Genomic DNA, 17879 nt, shown 5'->3' on the forward strand with positions numbered 1-17879 from the left:
GCGGCCGGGGCGGCCGCAGAGCTTGGAGGGGAAACCGAGGACCGGCGGCTAACCCGGGACAAACGGAGCCCGCGTCCGCCATCTACTTCCGGGAGCTAAACCGGTGTCCGGAAGCCCGGACGGCGTCCCCATGACAACCGACGTTGGGTCTCGGAGGCGAGAGTGCTTGGGTGAGATGACCAGAGTCGGAATTTTTGTTGTCAGTGTTTTGGGTGTTTTGTTGGTTTGTTTGCCCAGGCAGCCGCGTTTTGAGGTGGCTTGGGAAGGATTGGGAGGAAAACTGCTCTGGGGACAAAGGGCACGCGGCGGGGAGCGGCGGACCGACCGAAGACGGCTTCGTTACCTCGCGAATCCCTGCTGCCCTAAAGCGGAGGGGCGGGGCTTCCTTTCCGCGGAGTTGGCGGCGGCGGGTCCCTGTCACCGAACCTCGCGACAGCCCGCCGTGGGGGCCCGTGAAGTGGTTTAGAGCGCGGGCTTTGGTGTCCCCCCCGCGCTGGGAAGCCTGGCTCTGCTCCCCCGCGACCTGGAGGCACTTGAACGCTGACCCTGTGCTCTTGCCTGTGAAACGGGGGCGGAGCAGTGGCGAGGATTAAAGGCACTTGTCCAGGTCGCCGGGAGTGTCATGGTGCTGGTCGTAGGTGATAGCTGTCAGTGTTGTTTACGAATGCGGAATCTCCGCTCAGAGGAAGTGCCATCACGCGGCCACGAAGGTGGGACTTTCCACCAGGTGAGGGGGCTGCGGTTCCTTAACCTCTCAGAGCCCCTGTGTCTGCGGCCGTTATATTCCTACTAATGGCTGCTTCTCAACACGGATGCAGGGTTAAGGAATCTGGTGCATATTAAAAAAAGAGTTTGTAACTTGTAGAACATTTTGCAGACGTTCATTTAATCTCATCGTGTTGGGCTTCAGAGCATTTTGAAATTTGTTTATCGATTTGACCCAGCTGAAGGGGTCATGGGACACCTGCAGAGCAACTTCTGGGCCTTGGGATTTATGAAAGTAAAGGCCCAGCCCCCCCTTACCTGGTGCCACTGTGTTGCCACCACCTTAAACATAGACTTTTGCAGGAGAGCACTATTTCCTCTGCACTGCCTGCACCGTTTCCCGTTCTGCGCCAACATCTTTCCCGCCTAGTTACATGTCAGCCTGTCTGTTACAGGAGAGGCTGCTTTGGGCAGTGGTTAAAAGCACAGACACTGGATCCAGGCTACCTGAATCCCAATGCCAGCTCTGCCACTGCTACCAGCAAGCAGTGTGATCCGGAGCAAATTATTTTGCTTCTCTGGGCCTCCGTTGCCTTACCTGTGTAATGCATAGAGTAATAATTGTGTGTCTTCTACTTCATGGGGTTATTGTGAGAGTTCAAGAATTTTAGTGTTTAGAATAGTCCCTGGCCAGGGTACCTGACTGGCTTAGTTGGTGGAGCATGTGACTTGATATCGGGGATCAGGGTCATGTGTCTGAGCCCCAGGTTGGTTGTAGAGATTACTTAAAAAAAAGGGGGGGGATACGAATAGGGTGGCTGGGTTATGGACATCGGGGAGGATATGTGCCATGGTGAATGCTATGAAATGTGTACAGACCTGTACCCCTGGGGCAAATAATACATTATATGTTAATAAAAATAACTTAAAAAGAAGGAATAGTCCCTGGCATATTTTGAGTGATATATAAAGGTTTGCTGCAATTAGTATTAGAATTAGTATTAATTGCCCGACCAGACAGTCACTCTTTGTAGTGCTCCTAGATTCCTTTGAACTCAGAAGTGGTTAGAAAGAGCTCTGTGTTGGGGTGCATGGCTGGCTCAGTTGGGAGAAGCACGTGACTCTTGGCCTCAAGGTCATGAGTTTGAGCCCCACGCTGGGTGAGATTAATTAAAATGAATAAATAAAACTTAAAAAAGAAAGAGCTCTGCAGTTAGAAGTTTCCAGGCATGGAGAAAGTTTGAGAGTAAAGGCCCCTAGGAGTGACTAGTTGGGTTTTTTGGGAGGTGGTAGTGGTTTTGGTCATTGATGTTATCCCAAGCACCTGGAATGGCACCTGGCATGTAGTAGGTCCTCAGTAAATATTTACTGTATTAATGAATTTCTAACCACCTGTCTCTCCTCTCTCTCTCTCTTTTTTTTTTTTCTTTTTGCCTCAACAGGCCCTTGTCTTAGAGCAAGGAAAACAACTCCCATTTGAGGAACTAGTGCTTCTTCCTCAGTGCTGGGGAGAAAGCCTGGAGCTGTCTTCTGGGGAACTGTGGAATGTGCCCCTGGGGGCCCAGTAAAGCAGAAGGAAGATGCTGCAGACCAGTAACTATAGCCTGGTGCTCTCCCTGCAGTTCCTCCTGCTGTCCTATGACCTCTTTGTCAATTCCTTCTCGGAGCTGCTCCGGATGGCTCCCGTCATCCAGCTGGTGCTCTTCATGTGAGTTCAGTGGGTGGGACCGGACAGCCGAGCCCCGAGCCGTTTGAAGGCCCTGACAATTGTGATTCCGCATTTTAAAAAGAAATCTCAGGGAAAATAAAATTTTGCATATCTTGGGTACTCCACAGACATGTCACAGGTCCTGTATTTATATGCTGCTAACAAGGGTCTGGGATCCAGGGAGCCGTCAGAGGGTCATTTTCTCCATCTGTGAGTAGAAGTATTGTCTTACAGTGCCATGAAAGAGGATTAGAGAACAGCAGGCTAAAAGGGCAGTCATATCCTTTATATATATGGGATGGAGGCTGTGGGCATTTTTCTTCCACAATGATTTATAGACTCCACGAGGCAAGTCACCACAGAAAACCAGTCTTCGGCACTGTCTCCCTCACTCAGCAAGTGTTCATTGGCCTGCCAGCCGGTGTTCTAGGTGCAGTAGGAAGCTGACAATTTCTTGCTCTCACAGGATTTCCACTCAAGTAGAAAGAGACAATGAATACATTTTTTTAAAAAGATTTTATTGGGCGCCTGGGTGGCTCAGTGGGTTAAGCCGCTGCCTTCAGCTCAGGTCATGATCTCGGGGTCCTGGGAGACAGAAGAGATCACAAGCAGGCAGAGAGGCAGGCGCACGGGGGGTGGGGGGGGAGCAGGCTCCCTGCAAAGCAAAGAGCCCGGTGCAGGGCTCCATCCCAGGACCCTGGGACTACGACCCGAGCCGAAGGCAGAGGCTTTAACCCACTGAGCCACCCAGGCGCCCCCCCCTTTTTTAAAAGATAATTTTGAATAGTAACAAATGTTGTACAGGGTGTGGTTTTGGTCATTGATGTTATCAATGGTTATAACCCCACTGAGGCAGTGGGGTTATAGGAGGGTTTTGGAAGAGGAGACATTGGAACTGAGACTTGAATGCACTAAGACATCGGCCGTGCAGAAATCAAGGGAAAGGCGTTGCTGTCTCTCTAGATGGAAATGTCTGGTAGGCCCAGGTTATGTGACAGGCAGGGCTGGCTTTTTTTGGACACGGGGAGGAAAGCAGCTTCTCCTCCCAAGTGTCTAGAAGGTTAAGAGCATCAGAGCAGGAAAACCTTATCTATGGGCTGCAGCACACTGATGGGGCCAGCAGGTGGTTCAAGCTTCATGTCATTTGGGACCCAAGGTCCGTGCCACCTTGTGGGGCAGGGTGTGTGGTTTCAGAGGCCTAGAGCAGAGGGAAGGCCAGATTTCATGGTGTCCCTTAGGACTTAGGGCCAGCCCTTGGGTGACCGCACAGACCTCCATTTGACTGTGTTGTGTTTGACGTCTGCAGCATCCAGGATATCGCAGTCCTCTTCAACATCATCATCATTTTCCTCATGTTCTTCAACACCTTCGTCTTCCAGGCTGGCTTGGTCAACCTCCTGTTCCACAAGTTCAAAGGGACCATCATCCTCACAGCTGTTTACTTCGCCCTCAGCATCTCCCTTCATGTCTGGGTCATGGTAAGAGCGGAGCTCTGAGTTCCTGAATCCTTAAGGGGCTAGTAGTGTCTTTTCTCTAGGAATCCAGCATCATTTTTTTCATACCTCACAGAATCCTTGACAGGAAACATGTGTTTCTGATGAATGAATGTGGTGCTGCCTGGGCTTGGGCATCTGCAAGTTGCATGAGGCACTTCTGCCCAACCATTTGTGTTAAAGAGCTGCCTTATCCAGGAGTCAGGGGACACTTCTGGAATATTCTGTTCACCTTTCCCCCAAAGCAGTCCTGGTAGCACAGGAAAGTGACTATGTTTCATCAGTAGCTGTTGGGCAGGTGGGTGTTGGGACAAGGTATTCTTAGATATCGGTGTCCCGTGGGAAACAGCCAGGCCAAGAGTGCCTCTTGCCCTCTAGTGCTTCATGCCCTCTGCTCTGTCCCCATCACACGAGGACTCATCTCCGAGGTGCCAACACGGCCTCACAGCAGATCCCAGTTTTTGTGGTTCCAGATTTCTCCTGCTTCGAGAATCATTCCATCTCTTTGGGTATCACCTGTTTCTCAAGTACTCATCTTGATGGGACACATTAAAGCCTCAGGGTTCTCTAGTCACTTCTCTACTAGCGCCGTCTTCTAAGACTGAACCTTCTATTAAGTTGTCCTTGTTATTCTACAGAGAGAAGTAGAGCTCACAGGAAGGAAATAGCCGTGCCAGTCTCTCGGTGCTTCCTGAAGAGGATTGTCTCTGCTCTGGTTCTTGGGGCCAAAATAGGTCCTGGCTTTGTACTTTGTACTCTAAAGCTGTTAATCTGATTAAACCCTGAGTGCAGTAAGCCTTTATCTGACAGGAACTGAGCGGGAGATCTTCAAAGGAAGACAGTGACCGCACTGAACTCCTGAGATAATGTGTATCACTTCACTTTGGAAAAGGCTATCCTTCAGGATTAAAAGGATATTTTCTTTGTGCTGGAAAAGGGAATTTGAAGCTTCTTTGAGAAACACTCCTTGGGGTTGTGGGAAGAAAGAAGGAGGGTGAGATTAGCCTGATTTAAAAACAGGCCGCAGTTCTGCAGCTAACCCAAGTTGGAGATGCTAGGGCCTCGTCTGGTCACTAACGTTTCCTTGTCTACTCATGTCTCCTTCAGAACTTACGCTGGAAAAACTCCAACCGTTTTGTCTGGACAGACGGACTTCAAACGCTATTTGTATTCCAGAGACTAGGTAAGGACCAGAGCCAACGCAGGCCTCGCTTCGGTCCCACCTATGGCTCAGGCAACTAAGGGCCGTGACCCTGGCTCTCCCAGTCCACGTCACTGCCCGCCTGGGATGAGTGGAACAGCCATGACAAGAAAGAGAGATGATGGCCCGCTGCCCTTGCTGGGAGTCACCGGGACATCATGAGGCTGGGCCCCTCTGTCTTATTAGGTTGTGTTCTTAGCCTGAAAAGAATATTTGGGAGCATCCCTGAAGCTTCTTTCCTATTTCTTGTCCACAGCGGCAGTGTTATACTGTTACTTCTACAAACGCACAGCTGTGAGACTGGGTGATCCTCGCTTCTACCAGGACTCTTTATGGCTGCGCAAGATGTTCACGCAAGTCCAAAGGTGACCGCTGCTTGTCACACTGACGGATGCCTTTCCCTCCTGACAGAGGCTACATTTGTGCCTCTGTGAGGTGGGGGTTGGCTCTGCACAGGAAGCACCTTGACTTTCCTACTGCGGGCCATTTAACGTTCAACAGTCAAGAAGGAAGATCTTCCCTCTTGCAAATTAAAGTGTTTCCCAGTACAGGCTTCAGTACAAAACCCTCCCTGGCCTTCTACCTCAGTTCTGCCCCTTTTCCTTTCCTACTCTCTACCCCTCTTCTCACATAAGGCTGTGAGACTTGATCCTTGGGAAGCTGTCACTTAGCCTAGTGCAGGAGGGGCTCCTGGCACCTGCTTTCTTTGCACCAAACGTAATTAATGGATGCAAAGAGTGACATTTCTGCACTCCTGACTGATCACACTGTAGACATTTAGATTTTATAAACAAGGCATTTTTTTACATTTTATAAATAGGAAATAAATTGAATTCTTTTTCCATAAATGGTGGAGTCTGTTTGTGTAGCTAGATCTCTTTGCAGATAAGAGGCATGTCAGGTCCTGGCCTTAGCATTTACTTGACCCAGTGGGCAGCTTGAGCCACAGAACAAATAAAGATATTTATTGAATGCCATTATGAGTACAAGCTATTTTTATAGAAATTCAAGATGTAGTCTGATGCCCCACCCCAACCCTTGGAGTTCTAGGCTTCTTTTGTTTGTTTTAAAGATTTAATTAATTAATTAATTTAGCAAGAGAGAGAACGCGTGTGCACATGTGCACATGTGCCTGGGTGTGGGGAGAGAGGAGTAGAGGGAGGACAAACTGTGCTGAGCAGAGAGCCCAATGTGGGGCTCAGTCTCCTGACCCTGAGTTCATAACCTGAGCCAAAACCAAGAGTCTGATGCTTAACCAATTGAGGCACCCAGACACCCCCTGGACTTCTGTGCTTTATTCAGGTTCTCCCCATCTTCAGAGTCCTAAACTGCCCTCAGAAGAATAAAAATGTTCCTTAGCCTGTTTTGGCACAATAGATTTTTTTTTTTTTTTAAGATTTTATTTATTTGACAGAGAGCAAGAGAAGGAACACAGCAGGGGGAGCGCGAGAGGGACAAGCAGGCCTCCCGCCAAGCAGAAAGCCTGAAGCAGAGCTTGATCCCAGGACCCTGGGACCACGACCAGAGCTAAAGGCAGACACTTAAAAACTGAGCCACTCAGGCACCCCAGCAAAATAAATTTTTGAAAATTTATGTGGTGGGGCGCCTAGGTGGCCCATTCAGCCTTTGGCTCAGGTCATGATCCCAAAGTCCCGGGAGTGAGCCCTGCGTTAGGCTCCCTGCTCAGTGGGGAGTCTGCTTCTCCCTCTCCCTCTGCAGATCCCCCATTCTCTCTCTTCTCTTGCTGTCTCTCAAATCAATAAATAAAATCTTTTTTTTTTAATCTTTTTTTTAAGATTTTATTTATTTGACAGACAGAGATCACAAGTAGGCAGAGAGGGAAGAGGAGGAAACAGGCTCCCCGATGAGCAGAGAGCCCAATATGGGGCTCGATCCCAGGACCCTGGGATCACGACCCAAGCCGAAACTAGAGGCTTTAACCCACTGAGCCACCCAGGCGCCCCAATAAGATCTTTTAAAAGTTTCACATGCCCGTGGTATCAGCTTTCTCTTGCCAGAATCACATGAAACAGACCATCCCCAGACTTCAGTGGCAGGTACCAATGAATAGTTAGTTACATGGCTTTTGAGCCTTGGGATTCAGCTGATTGGGCCGGTTCAGGTGATTTCTGCTGGGCTTGCTCATGTGTCTGTGGTCATCTGTGGGTCAGCCAGGTCAGCTGTGATGATCTTGGGATCTGGGGCTTTTGGCTAACCTAGGCTGGTCTCAGCTGGAATGACTGGGCTGCTCTGGTTCTCGTGAGTCATCCTCGGAGGACTAGCCTGGGTCTACTCACATGACCGCGGCAGAGGAACAAAAACATGAGCCCCATTGTGCAATCTCACTTCCAGCCCCCAGCTTGTGCTGTATCTCTTGGACTCCCACTGGTCAAAGGGAGTCATGTGACCGAGCCCAGAGCCGGGCTGGGAGCGCACGACAAAGTGTCCTGGTAAAAGGCACAGACACAGGGAGGGCCATTCATTCCATTCAGTCTAACCTCATCAGAAAGTTGCTGTGAAACTCTTCATTCAGAAGCATTGTAGCACAGGGGTTGACAAACTTCTTCTGTGAAGTTTCAGATATTAAGTATTTTAGATTTTGAGGGCCATATGGTCTTTGTTGCACACCTTGCTTTGCACTTCACAGAAACTGTGTTTCTTAGAAATAGGTTTGTGGCACCCTCCTGTTAAGTGAATCCGTCGGTGCCATTCTTTTTCAACAGCATTTGCTCATTTCATGTCTCTGTCACGTTTGGGTAATTTTTGCGCCATTTCAAACTTTTCATTGTGATTATAGTTGTTAAAATGGTGCTCCGTGATCAGTGTTCTTTGATGTTGCTGTTGTAACTATGGGGGACACAATGAACACGCCCATATTAGAGAGCAGATTTAGGCCACAGATGTTCAGCATGTTCTGACTGCTCCACCGACTGGCTGTCCCCTGTCTCTCCCCCTCTCCTCTGGCTTCCCTGCTCCCTGAGACACAACAGTATTGAACTTAGGCCAGTGAATAACCCTACAATGGTCTCTGAATGTTCAAGTGAAAGAAAGAGTTGCGTGTCTCTCACTTAAAATCAAAAGCTAGAATGACTTCGCCTACTGAGGAAGACAAGTCAAAAGCCAAGATGGGCCGAAAGGTAGACCTCCTGGGCCAAACAGCCAAGCTGTGAATGCAAAGGAAATTTCTCGAAGGAAATTAGAAGCGCTGCTCTAGCGTTCACACCAACAAAGCAAAGCAGCCTTGTTGCTAATACGGAGAAAGTTTGAGTGGTTTGGGTAGAAGTTCAAACCAGTGTCACCATTCCTAGCAACCCACAGCCAGGCCCAAACTCCAGTTTTAGGAAGGCTGAGAGAGGTGGGCGGGTGCCCAAGAAAAGTGCAAAACTAGCGGAGGCTGGGTCGTGAGGTTTAAGGAAAGCAGCAGTTGCCGTAACATACAAGTTCACGGGAAGCAGCTGCAGCGACACTGAGGCAGGACCCTCGCCAGCTAAAAGTTTACAACTCGGGACTCCTGGGGGGCTCGGTTAATCATCTGCCTTTGGCTCAGGTCATGATCCCAGAGTCCTGGAATCAAGTCCTGAATCAGGCTCCCTGCTCAGCGGGGAGTCGGCTTCTCCCTCTGCCGACTGCCCCCTCCCACTAGTGCTCGCTCACTCTCTCTGTCACATAAATAAATCTCTTTTTTTTTTTTTTTAAAGATTTTATTTATTTATTTGACAGACAGAGATCACAAGTAGGCAGAGAGGCAGGCAGAGAGAGAGAGGAGGAAGCAGGCTCCCTGCCGAGCAGAGAGCCCAACGCGGGACTCGATCCCAGGACCCTGAGATCACGACCCGAGCTGAAGGCAGCGGCTTAACCCACTGAGCCACCCAGGCGCCCATAAATAAATCTCTTAAAAAAATGATTACAGCTCACTGAAAGCTCAGATATGGTTAGCATTTTTTAGCAGTTTTTTTTTTTTAAAAGACTTTATTTATTTGACAGAGAAAGAGACAGCAAGAGAGGGAACACAAGCAGGGGGAGTAGGAGAGGGTAAGGCAGGTTTCCCGCTGAGCAGAGAGCCCAATGCGGAGTTCGATCCTAAGACCCCAAGATCATGACCTGAGTCAGAGGCAGACGCTTAACAACTGAGCTACCAAGGCTGCCCTAGCAATTATTTTTTATTGTTTTTTAAAAATTAACATATAATGTATTATTTGCTTCAGGGGTACAGGTCTGTGAATCATCAGTCTTACAGAATTCACAGCGCTCACCATAGCATATACCCTCCCCTACCCTCCCCCAATGTCCATTATTTTTTATTATTTTTAATTTAGTTTAATTTTTTTTAAAAGATTTTATTTATTTATTTGACAGACAGAGATCACAAGTAGGCAGAGAGGCAGGTAGAGAGAGAGGAGGAAGAGGCTCCCCGCTGAGCAGAGAGCCCGATGCGGGGCTGATGGGATCATGATCTGAGCCGAAGGCAGAGGCTTAACCCACTGAGCCACCCAGGCGCCCCGATTTAGTTTAATTTTTTTAAGGATTTATTTTTTTTAGCGAGAGAGCAGTGGAGAGGGGCAGAGGGAGAGGGAGAGAGAGAATCTCGGGCTGACTCCCTGTGGAGCGTGTGGAGCCCGATGCAGCGCAGGACTGGATCCCACCACCCTGAGATCAGGACCTGAGCCAAAACCAGGAGTCAGATGCTCAACCAACTGAGCCACCCCGGCACCCCAGCAATAATTTTTAATGAGGTATATATGTAGAGTTTTTTTAGAACCTAAAGCTAGTGAACCTTTAGTGGACTATAGGATGGTGTAAACACAACTTTTATGTACACTAGGAAATGAAAAAGTTGATTTGACTCTCTTTATTGCGTTACTTCTTTGCTGTGATGGTCTGGAACCAGACTTGCCCGTCTGGGGCCTGCCTGTGCTCTGCTTCTGCGCCAGAATGTGAAAGCAGCTGGAATGATACATCAATGAATGAATGTAGCTGTGTTCTAATGAAACTATTTAAGGACACAAATTTGAATTTCATATCCTATTCATGTGTCACACAATATTTTTCTTTAAACTCTTCTTAGCCATGTAAAAATGTAAAGCCATTCTTAGCTCAAGGGCTGTGTGAAAATAGGCTAGATTTGCCCCATACAGGCCACAGTATACTGAGCCCTGGTTTAAAGGACTGGAATAAAGTTCTGGGGAAAGAGAGACTGTATAGGTAATCAGCTGTACTTTCAAGATTTAAACAGTTACTTAAGAAGAAAAGGTACAGGGTTAAATAAACCATGTAAGGCCCCATATCCTATAATTGGAACAAGTGATCTTAAAAAAACCTAACAAAGCAACCATCATCTATGCTTACTACACCCACATCCATGAAAAAATAGCCCAACTTTGAACTTCTCACAAAAGCTTATATAGGAATGTTATATTCCCCTTTGCTCACAACAGTTTCGGGAGATGAAATTTTCTGTGCCCCAGAATGAATCTGGCCTAGATTGTTCTCTGTAGTCTTTGCAGCTAGTGAGAACAACCAAATGCCTGTTTCTTCAAAATATTTGTGGCACTTTGGGGCCCTGTGAATTCTGGGGTGTGTGTGTGTGTGTGTGTGTATTTCCTTAATAGTTAATATATTCATGTGATACAAAATTTAAGCTTTACAAAGGTTTATGCGATTAATCTTCCCACTGCTGTATCTCAGCCACTGAGTTCCCTCTCCATCCCCTCCCTGACAATCTACATTTACCTGTATACTTCTTACAGATAATATAACATTTCAGAAATATTTTTACCCAAAACAGACAAATGCAGTTTGCCACAGTCCTGTCCCAGTCATTTATTTCACTTATTTCAAATCTTTTTTTTTTTTTAAGATTTTATTTATTTATTTGACAGACAGAGATCACAAGCAGGCAGAGAGAGGAGGAAGCAGGCTCTCTGATGAGCAGAAAGCCGGATGCGGGGCTCCTGGGATCCGGGGATCATGACCTGAGCTGAAGGCAGAGGCTTTTACCCACTGAGCCACCCAGGCGCCCCTTATTTCAAATCTTTGACAATATGTGTATATATTTTATATGCAGCTATGATTATGGGGAAAATGCCATAAAACCGTTTGACTCCCCACCCCCCACTTAGCAGTAGGAATGTGTATTTAAGATGGAATGTTAAATTAACTCCCTGGGGACAGTCAGCCATCAGAGGAAAGAAAAGCATTTTACAAATGCTTAGAGACTAGTAGGACAGAGTTGCTTGTGGCTGACCAGTGCTCCAGTTAGTAACTAGAAAACCAGGTAAAATATAAAAATCATCTTTTTAAAGGGCCTCAGAGGATTACTGAAGGAAGGAGGGTGGAGGGACCTAAAATTCTAAAGTAGGGAGATTCATACTAAATTCTAAAGTAGGGAGCTGACCGTTTGCAGCAGATTTTTCCCTGGGGCATTTGCTGATTCTGGGTTTGAGCAAGAAGCCAAGAATCCAGGCTTTGCTCAGATGGAGGGTTACAGCCAGGAAACAGAAGCCTGCTGAGCCAGGTTGTCTTACAACATTGGAGAAACAAAACTGAGGACAATTACCTCCTCCAGATATTTACCAAATCTTAGGGCCAGAGGTTATCAAAAGCTAAGCTGCAAAGCTCAGAAGAGCAGAACAGAATTTTTGGCAGATTTACAGTGCTGATAATTAGAATTCAGAACCTGCGGGCGGGAGGGAACTGCTGAACAGATAAAAAGCTCAGGGCTCCTCACTAGGAACAAGATGAAACCGGTAGAAGTGGCGGGGCAGCTATAGAGTTCAGCTATAGAGTTCGAGTAAGTTGAGGTAATCAGTCCGCTTCTATCTCCCTTTCAGAGAAAAGAGTGGGAAAAAAAAATCTAGAAACGCTATGTTTTTTATACACAATCTCTGGATCTAGTAGTAAGTACTGGCAAGTCAAGAGATAAGTCCTATTATTTAAAACCAGATTAAAAGTAAAGAAATAGAAACAGGGGATCCAGATATTGGAGAAAGTAAACAAGGGGTTTAAACTATGATACACTCATGAAATAGAGGAAAACATGGAGGAAATAGATAAAATACTTAAACTATACCTAGGAACTTATGGGAAGGACGCCTCCACAGATAACTTTAAGTCTGGACATGATGTGGAAAAAACAGCTGCTTGAAGATAACAGAATGAAGGGAGAGTCTGATGGGCAGTCCACATTCTCAAGAGGAGATTCACGCAGAGAAACTTCCCTATTTCTGCCACTCCTAACTTGGCAGTAGGCAAAGTGGCATGTACAGGATGCTGGTAAAAAAAAAAAAATCCTAGGACCAGAGTACCGAGCCAGGGCAACTGAAGGCATGGGAGAGAAAGATGAGAATCTCAGAAGGGAAGTAGCGGGAGAGGCGGGAATCCCCGGATTCTGTCTGCCCACGTCTCTGCCCAAGCCCTGCACCACGCCTGTGCGATGCGGACTCACCGCAACTCAGCTAAAGACAGAAGATCTAGGCTGAGATTGGAGCCACCACCCAGTAAGCGTGGCCTCCGGTGTGTATCCGGCCGGGCCAATCACTAGAGGCAACCAAAGGAACATTAGTCTTTGCAGACAAGGAACAGAAACCAGAGTCTCCACACTTTAACATTCAAAACTGACATGAAGGGCACCTGGACAGCCCAGTCGGTGGAGTGTCTGGTCTGCCTGGGACCCAGGTCATGATCTCAGGGTCCACGGATCGAGCCTCCCCACCTCCTGGTCAGGCTCCCTGCTCAACAGGAAGATTGCTTCTCCCTTTCCCTCTGCCTGCCCCTTCTTCTCCAATAAAATCTTAAAAACTGACATGGACATCGAGATGAGCCGGATATTGGAATTAACAGACAAGGATATTAAGGCAGCAATGAAAAGACATTCCCAGCAAAATGACAGGTGACCTCAGCACAGAAACAAATACTTTTTGAAAAATAGAAATTCTGGAAATAAAAATGACAGTAATGGGGAAGTTTTAAATTAAATGGACGGATTTAACACCAAAAGCTGAGATAACAATGAACTTAAGTGAACTAGAAGATAGACTAGCAGAAATCACCCAAGCTGAAAAACAGAAGGGAAAAGATTTTAAAAACATTCCACAGGCTAGTTATATCACATCAGACAGTCTGACATATCTGTAATTGGAGTTCCAGAAGGCAAAGAGAAGAAACAGGGCGGAAAAAATATTTAAGGAAGCAATGACCAAAAATTACCCTAATTTGATGAAAGATTTATAGATTTAAGATACTGCACGAACCCACCTTGAGAAACACAGAAAGGCTACCTCTAGGGCATCCTAGTCAAATCATTGAAATCTAAAGGTGAAAAGCAAATCTTGAAAACATCAAGAGAAGACACACCACTCAGAAATGAATAACAATTGACAGCTGGCTTCTTACTAAAAATTGGAAGTCAGGAGAGAACAGAGCATCTCTACGATGTTAAAAAAAAAATCATCAGAATTCAGCATTCACCAAAAATATACTTCTAAGGATGAAGTTGAAATAAAGACATTTTCAGATAAAAGAAAACTCACGGAATGAGCCGCCAGCAATTCTGCACAACAAGAAATGCTTCAGGAATTCTTTGGCCTGAAGGAAATGGGAATGGACAGATGGCAACTCAGATTCCCAGAAAGGAATGGAGCACATCAGAAATAGTGCCCAGTTAAAAGGAAAGTCTTTTTGTCTTTTTTCCTGTTAATTTCTTTATAACATATAGGAGTGGAGAATGCAATTTTCCCCCCAAGTACACAGAATATTGGCCAGTATGTACCATAAAACAATTCTCAGTAAATTTAAAAGAACAAATAGTACATTCTTTCAATAATGGGATCGAGCTAGAAATCAGTAACAAGGTAACAAGGTGGTTCAGTCTAGGTCCAATCAGGAGACAGAAACCATACAGTAGTTTAAACGTGGCATGTTTACTATAAATTAATAAATTAACTATAAAGTTATGACAAAAGAGTAACTATAAAGACGTAAAGAGAATTCTAAAAAAAGAGAAACCTAAAAAGCTGCCCGAGGGCTGAGGGAGAGTACCCAAGAAAGGACAAACTTGGCAGGGTCCCCCAACCCTGAGACTGGGGTTCAGACCTCACTGTAGCCCACTAGGTGGGAGACAAGTTCACGGGTTTGCTCAGGCCAGAGCTGCTTCACGGCTGCCAGGCAAGACGCAGCCCTCCAGGACACAGGTGAGCCGAGGCCGTGAGCAGGTGCCCGGGCAGCGTAAGGACACCACCTGAAGGCCCCAGGCCCAGAGCCCACAGTGTCCACATTGGGAAGCTCCCAGGAAACAATCTGCCAGGCTACAGCGGAGCCAAGACTGTTGGGAAGGTGACCAAAGGAATTAAGCGTGTCCTGTGTGCCTGGGCCTGGAATGCATGACCTCCACACAAGGCGTAGAGGGCCACGCGAATCAACCCTCCCAGAAGAAGGGCCGAAGTTGGTGAGCAGACGTGCAGAGGGAGTCGGGGCACTGCTGTGAGTACGCGGTGTCCATGCCTTGGGGGCTCTGGGACAATGGTCCGGGGCATAGGTGAAAAAGGCCCAGGGTGCATAGGCAGAGAGTTAGGGAGTTGTCACAAGCACAAGGCCTGGAGCATGCAGCCTCCCTCCCAGGAGGCCTCCGCAAAGTAGTCGCTGGGGCTGGACCCAGTCTGCAAGGTTGCCGAGGGAGCGCCCACTGCTGGTGCTGAGCCGGCGCTGAGCTCCCCCCGCCCACCATGGTCCCTGACATCCCTGTGCTCAGGCAGGGCACCAGAGCAAGGAAAAGCAAACCAGAGCTCCCTGCAGCCAAGAAGACAAGTCCTTTCCTTCCTCGAGTGTCCCTCCAGTGCCCTCTACTGACAAAGCTAAAATCGGGCTCACTGAGAGGAAGGAATGCTGAGTCCCGTCCATTATCAAAGAGCAGGTACTAAATAGGGTGAATCTGGAACTAAGAGGCAAAAAATAGATACCAGAATTCATCTTCTTGGCTACTGAGGATCCATATGTGTCCTTCTAGACATATTGGAACTTCCCTATCAGTTATAGTCCTACCAATAAAATATGTCTATCCTTAAAAGTGATGTTCTCATCCCTCTCCCAAATGAGAAGACGCAGTTCTAACCGTCGGTGTATCCAGAGCTGGCTATAGTAATTACTCCACAATTGTAGTCATGGTTCCACAAAATATTCTATTACCTAAAGATTAAATTATAAAGTTAACCTGCTGCAATTTGTACATAAAATAAAAAGGGAAGTAAAAAAGGAGAAAATGGTCAGTACATACAAAGATATATATAAGAATCAAAGAAACACATGCAAATTACTACAGTCCTCGTTTTGTAACGGGTCACTTTTGTAACAGATCACAAGGTCACAGTTGATATCCATGGCTTCCTTCTTCAGCTACCCATTCCAGATTTCCCTTGTCCTCAGCAGAGATTCTGGTGCTTTGGGCTCTTTACCTGGTACAGTCACCCAAACCCTCATTTTAAAAGATCTTAGTCCTTAATTGCCCTGCTTTTGGGGAAGCATGGATGTACTGAGATGCCCCCAGAGAATCCTCTAGGTTCCAGAGATAGTCTTGCTCGCCTCCACTGTGTAGCAACAGTGGAATTTTCCCTTGAGAATCAGCATCAATTCAATTACTCGAGCCACTAGCTTGGGCCCCCCTCCCTCCTTTTTTTGCCCCATGGTTTAGTGGCATAGGGAGCCCAAAATAGCCAGGTAGCAGTCCCTTCTTCCAATTCAATGGTACCATTTTTGTGTCCCTTTGTGGACCATTCCTCACTTGTGAACCAAGATCTCCAAATCAGTAGGCTCCAGTTTTTCAGGATAAGAGGCAAAAACTGAGTGGGTAAGGTCTAATGGGACAAGTCATTCCTACTCCTACCCCCTTGGTTCCAGAACCCATAGATATTGGCCAGGGGGATGACAGCGCCATCTAATGGACTCTCATTCAAAGAAGTCCTTCATTCTGTATATCAAGCCTCATCCTTTCATGACGTTGTCTCCCATCCTGTGCTATAACCCAGTCTTCAGTAAGCTGTTCCACTTTTCAAGCAAGCCCCCTGGTTCCGGGTGATGAAGTATGTGTGGGAAATCCTGTTAATTCTGTGGGCACGAGCCCATTGCCGCACTTCCTCTGCTGTGAAATGAGGGTCTTGATCAGAGGCGATGTTGTACAGAGAACACGGTGTCCATGGCGTCTCTGCGGGGAGGGCCCCGGGGTGTGGGTGTGGGTGAGCCAAGGCCGGCAGGAGGGGATGCAGAGGAGTCAGGGCGCTACTGCATGGCAAGATCTGGAGTCTCTGGGGTCCATATCAGGAAAGTTCTGGGAAACACCCCTTGGGGTGCAGCAAGCTGGGGCCAGTGGGCAGGCTCCAGAGGGATCCAATGCGCTGCCCGGATGAGGCTGTGGCAAGGCGGTCACCAAACCTGGGCTGAAGTTAACAGATTGCTGCGGGTCCCTCCACTCTGGGCACACAGCTGGGACAGAACACGCCGGATGTCCCCCCACATGCACATCTCTGACAGCCTGCCTACTTGTGATCTCTCTGTCAAATAAATAAATAAAATCTTTGAAATTTAAAAAAAAAGATTTATTTATTTATATGATAGAGATCACAAGCAGGCAGAGAGGCAGGCAGAGAGAGAGGGGGAAGTAGGCTCCCCTATGAGCAGAGAGCCCGATGCGGGGCTCGATCCCAAGACCCTGAGATCATGACCTGAGCCGAAGGCAGAGGCTCAAACCACTGAGCCACCCAGGCACTCGGTGATTTCTTTTTTCTCACTGATTTTGATGTGCATTCCCATGATGATGAGTGATGTCGAGCACCTTTTCATGTGTCTGTTGGCCATCTGGATGTGTTCTTCAGAAAAATGTCTTTTGTGGCATCTGCCCATTTCTTAAGCAGACTGTTGTTTTGTTTTATTATTGAGTGTATAAGTTCTCTATATGTTTTAGATATTAATCCCTTATTGTATATATGACTACACTGTAATTGCTCCCTCCTGCCAGGGGCCCTGGCTTTCTAGCTGCTTGTTTAAAAAGGTGCTGAGCCCTTACCCTGGGATCCTCGGATGGGGCTTTGTACTTCGTGTGCCCCACTATCTGGGCTCATTGTCATTCAAAGGACCTGGGTGCAGGGGACCCAGGCTGCCATGCTGCCATTCTTGCTGCCTGCTGTGCCAGGAGCATCTACTTTAACCTGGGGTACGTTTACTCCTTGCCATCCTTTATGACAGGGGTGAATAGGGCCAGGTGGTTAAGTTTTCAAGGCTGCAGGCCACATTGTTTCTGCTGGAGAGGACTCAGCTTAACCACTGTCGCCTGAGAGAAGCGGTACACAATATGTAAATGGGTGGGTGCGGCTGTGTTCCGCCACCATCACACCCTGCCAACCTGCCAACTTTAAGTACAAGAGCGAGCAGCTGGTCCACCTTCCTTTTAGAGATGGGACACCGGAGACTCAAAGCCGGAACCTGCCTAATGTCTCGTATGGAGCAGGCAGTAGACGTAAGGACGGCCCTGTGCCACCAGATCCCTCTCCACCTTTCCCCACCTTACTCTGTGCTTTGCTCATGGTTGCTAAAGAAAACCTTCAGCTTGCAGAAAGTTCTGCCAATGGGAGTCACAAGTAGAGATAGAAAGGCAGAGAGGGGAGGGAAACAAGGTTGGTTATGTACCCACCAGGCTTCTGGACTGTCAGGGCCTGGGGGGAGGGCGTCTTCATACCCCTCTCCAGGCGCATGGAATCGCTTCTGCTCCTTCCCCTTTATGCCCAGAAGA

The 17879-nt window shown here is 47.5% G+C and overlaps 1 protein-coding gene across 3 annotated transcripts; it reads left to right on the forward strand.

Moving 5' to 3' along the window:
- The first annotated feature begins 36 nt into the window (after positions 1-36).
- On the forward strand, positions 37-5955 carry TMEM138 (transmembrane protein 138). 3 transcript variants are annotated; one of them, XM_044259413.1, is made up of 5 exons: positions 37-170; positions 2148-2413; positions 3720-3891; positions 5014-5089; positions 5364-5955. In XM_044259413.1, exons 2-5 carry the CDS (start codon positions 2286-2288, stop codon positions 5474-5476), a joined length of 489 nt encoding a protein of 162 aa, XP_044115348.1. In that variant the 5' UTR covers positions 37-170; positions 2148-2285; the 3' UTR covers positions 5477-5955. The 3 variants fall into 3 exon arrangements, with proteins under 3 accessions (XP_044115348.1, XP_044115349.1, XP_044115350.1); XM_044259414.1 differs by lacking the exon at positions 37-170 and adding an exon at positions 182-727; XM_044259415.1 differs by lacking the exon at positions 37-170 and adding an exon at positions 182-710.
- Positions 5956-17879: the final 11924 nt, after the last annotated feature.

This window comes from Neovison vison, chromosome 7 (genome assembly GCF_020171115.1).
Source record: "Neovison vison isolate M4711 chromosome 7, ASM_NN_V1, whole genome shotgun sequence".
Lineage (NCBI taxonomy): Eukaryota > Metazoa > Chordata > Mammalia > Carnivora > Mustelidae > Neogale > Neogale vison.

What these genes read in the sequence shown, in the direction of transcription:
- TMEM138 (XM_044259413.1), top strand. Translation starts at nt 2,286, where the DNA reads ATGCTGCAGACCAGTAACTATAGCCTGGTGCTCTCCCTGCAGTTCCTC. An exon ending in ATCCAGCTGGTGCTCTTCAT is followed by an intron (nt 2,414 to 3,719) that starts GTGAGTTCAGTG and finishes TGACGTCTGCAG; the next exon opens with CATCCAGGATATCGCAGTCC. An exon ending in CCCTTCATGTCTGGGTCATG is followed by an intron (nt 3,892 to 5,013) that starts GTAAGAGCGGAG and finishes TGTCTCCTTCAG; the next exon opens with AACTTACGCTGGAAAAACTC.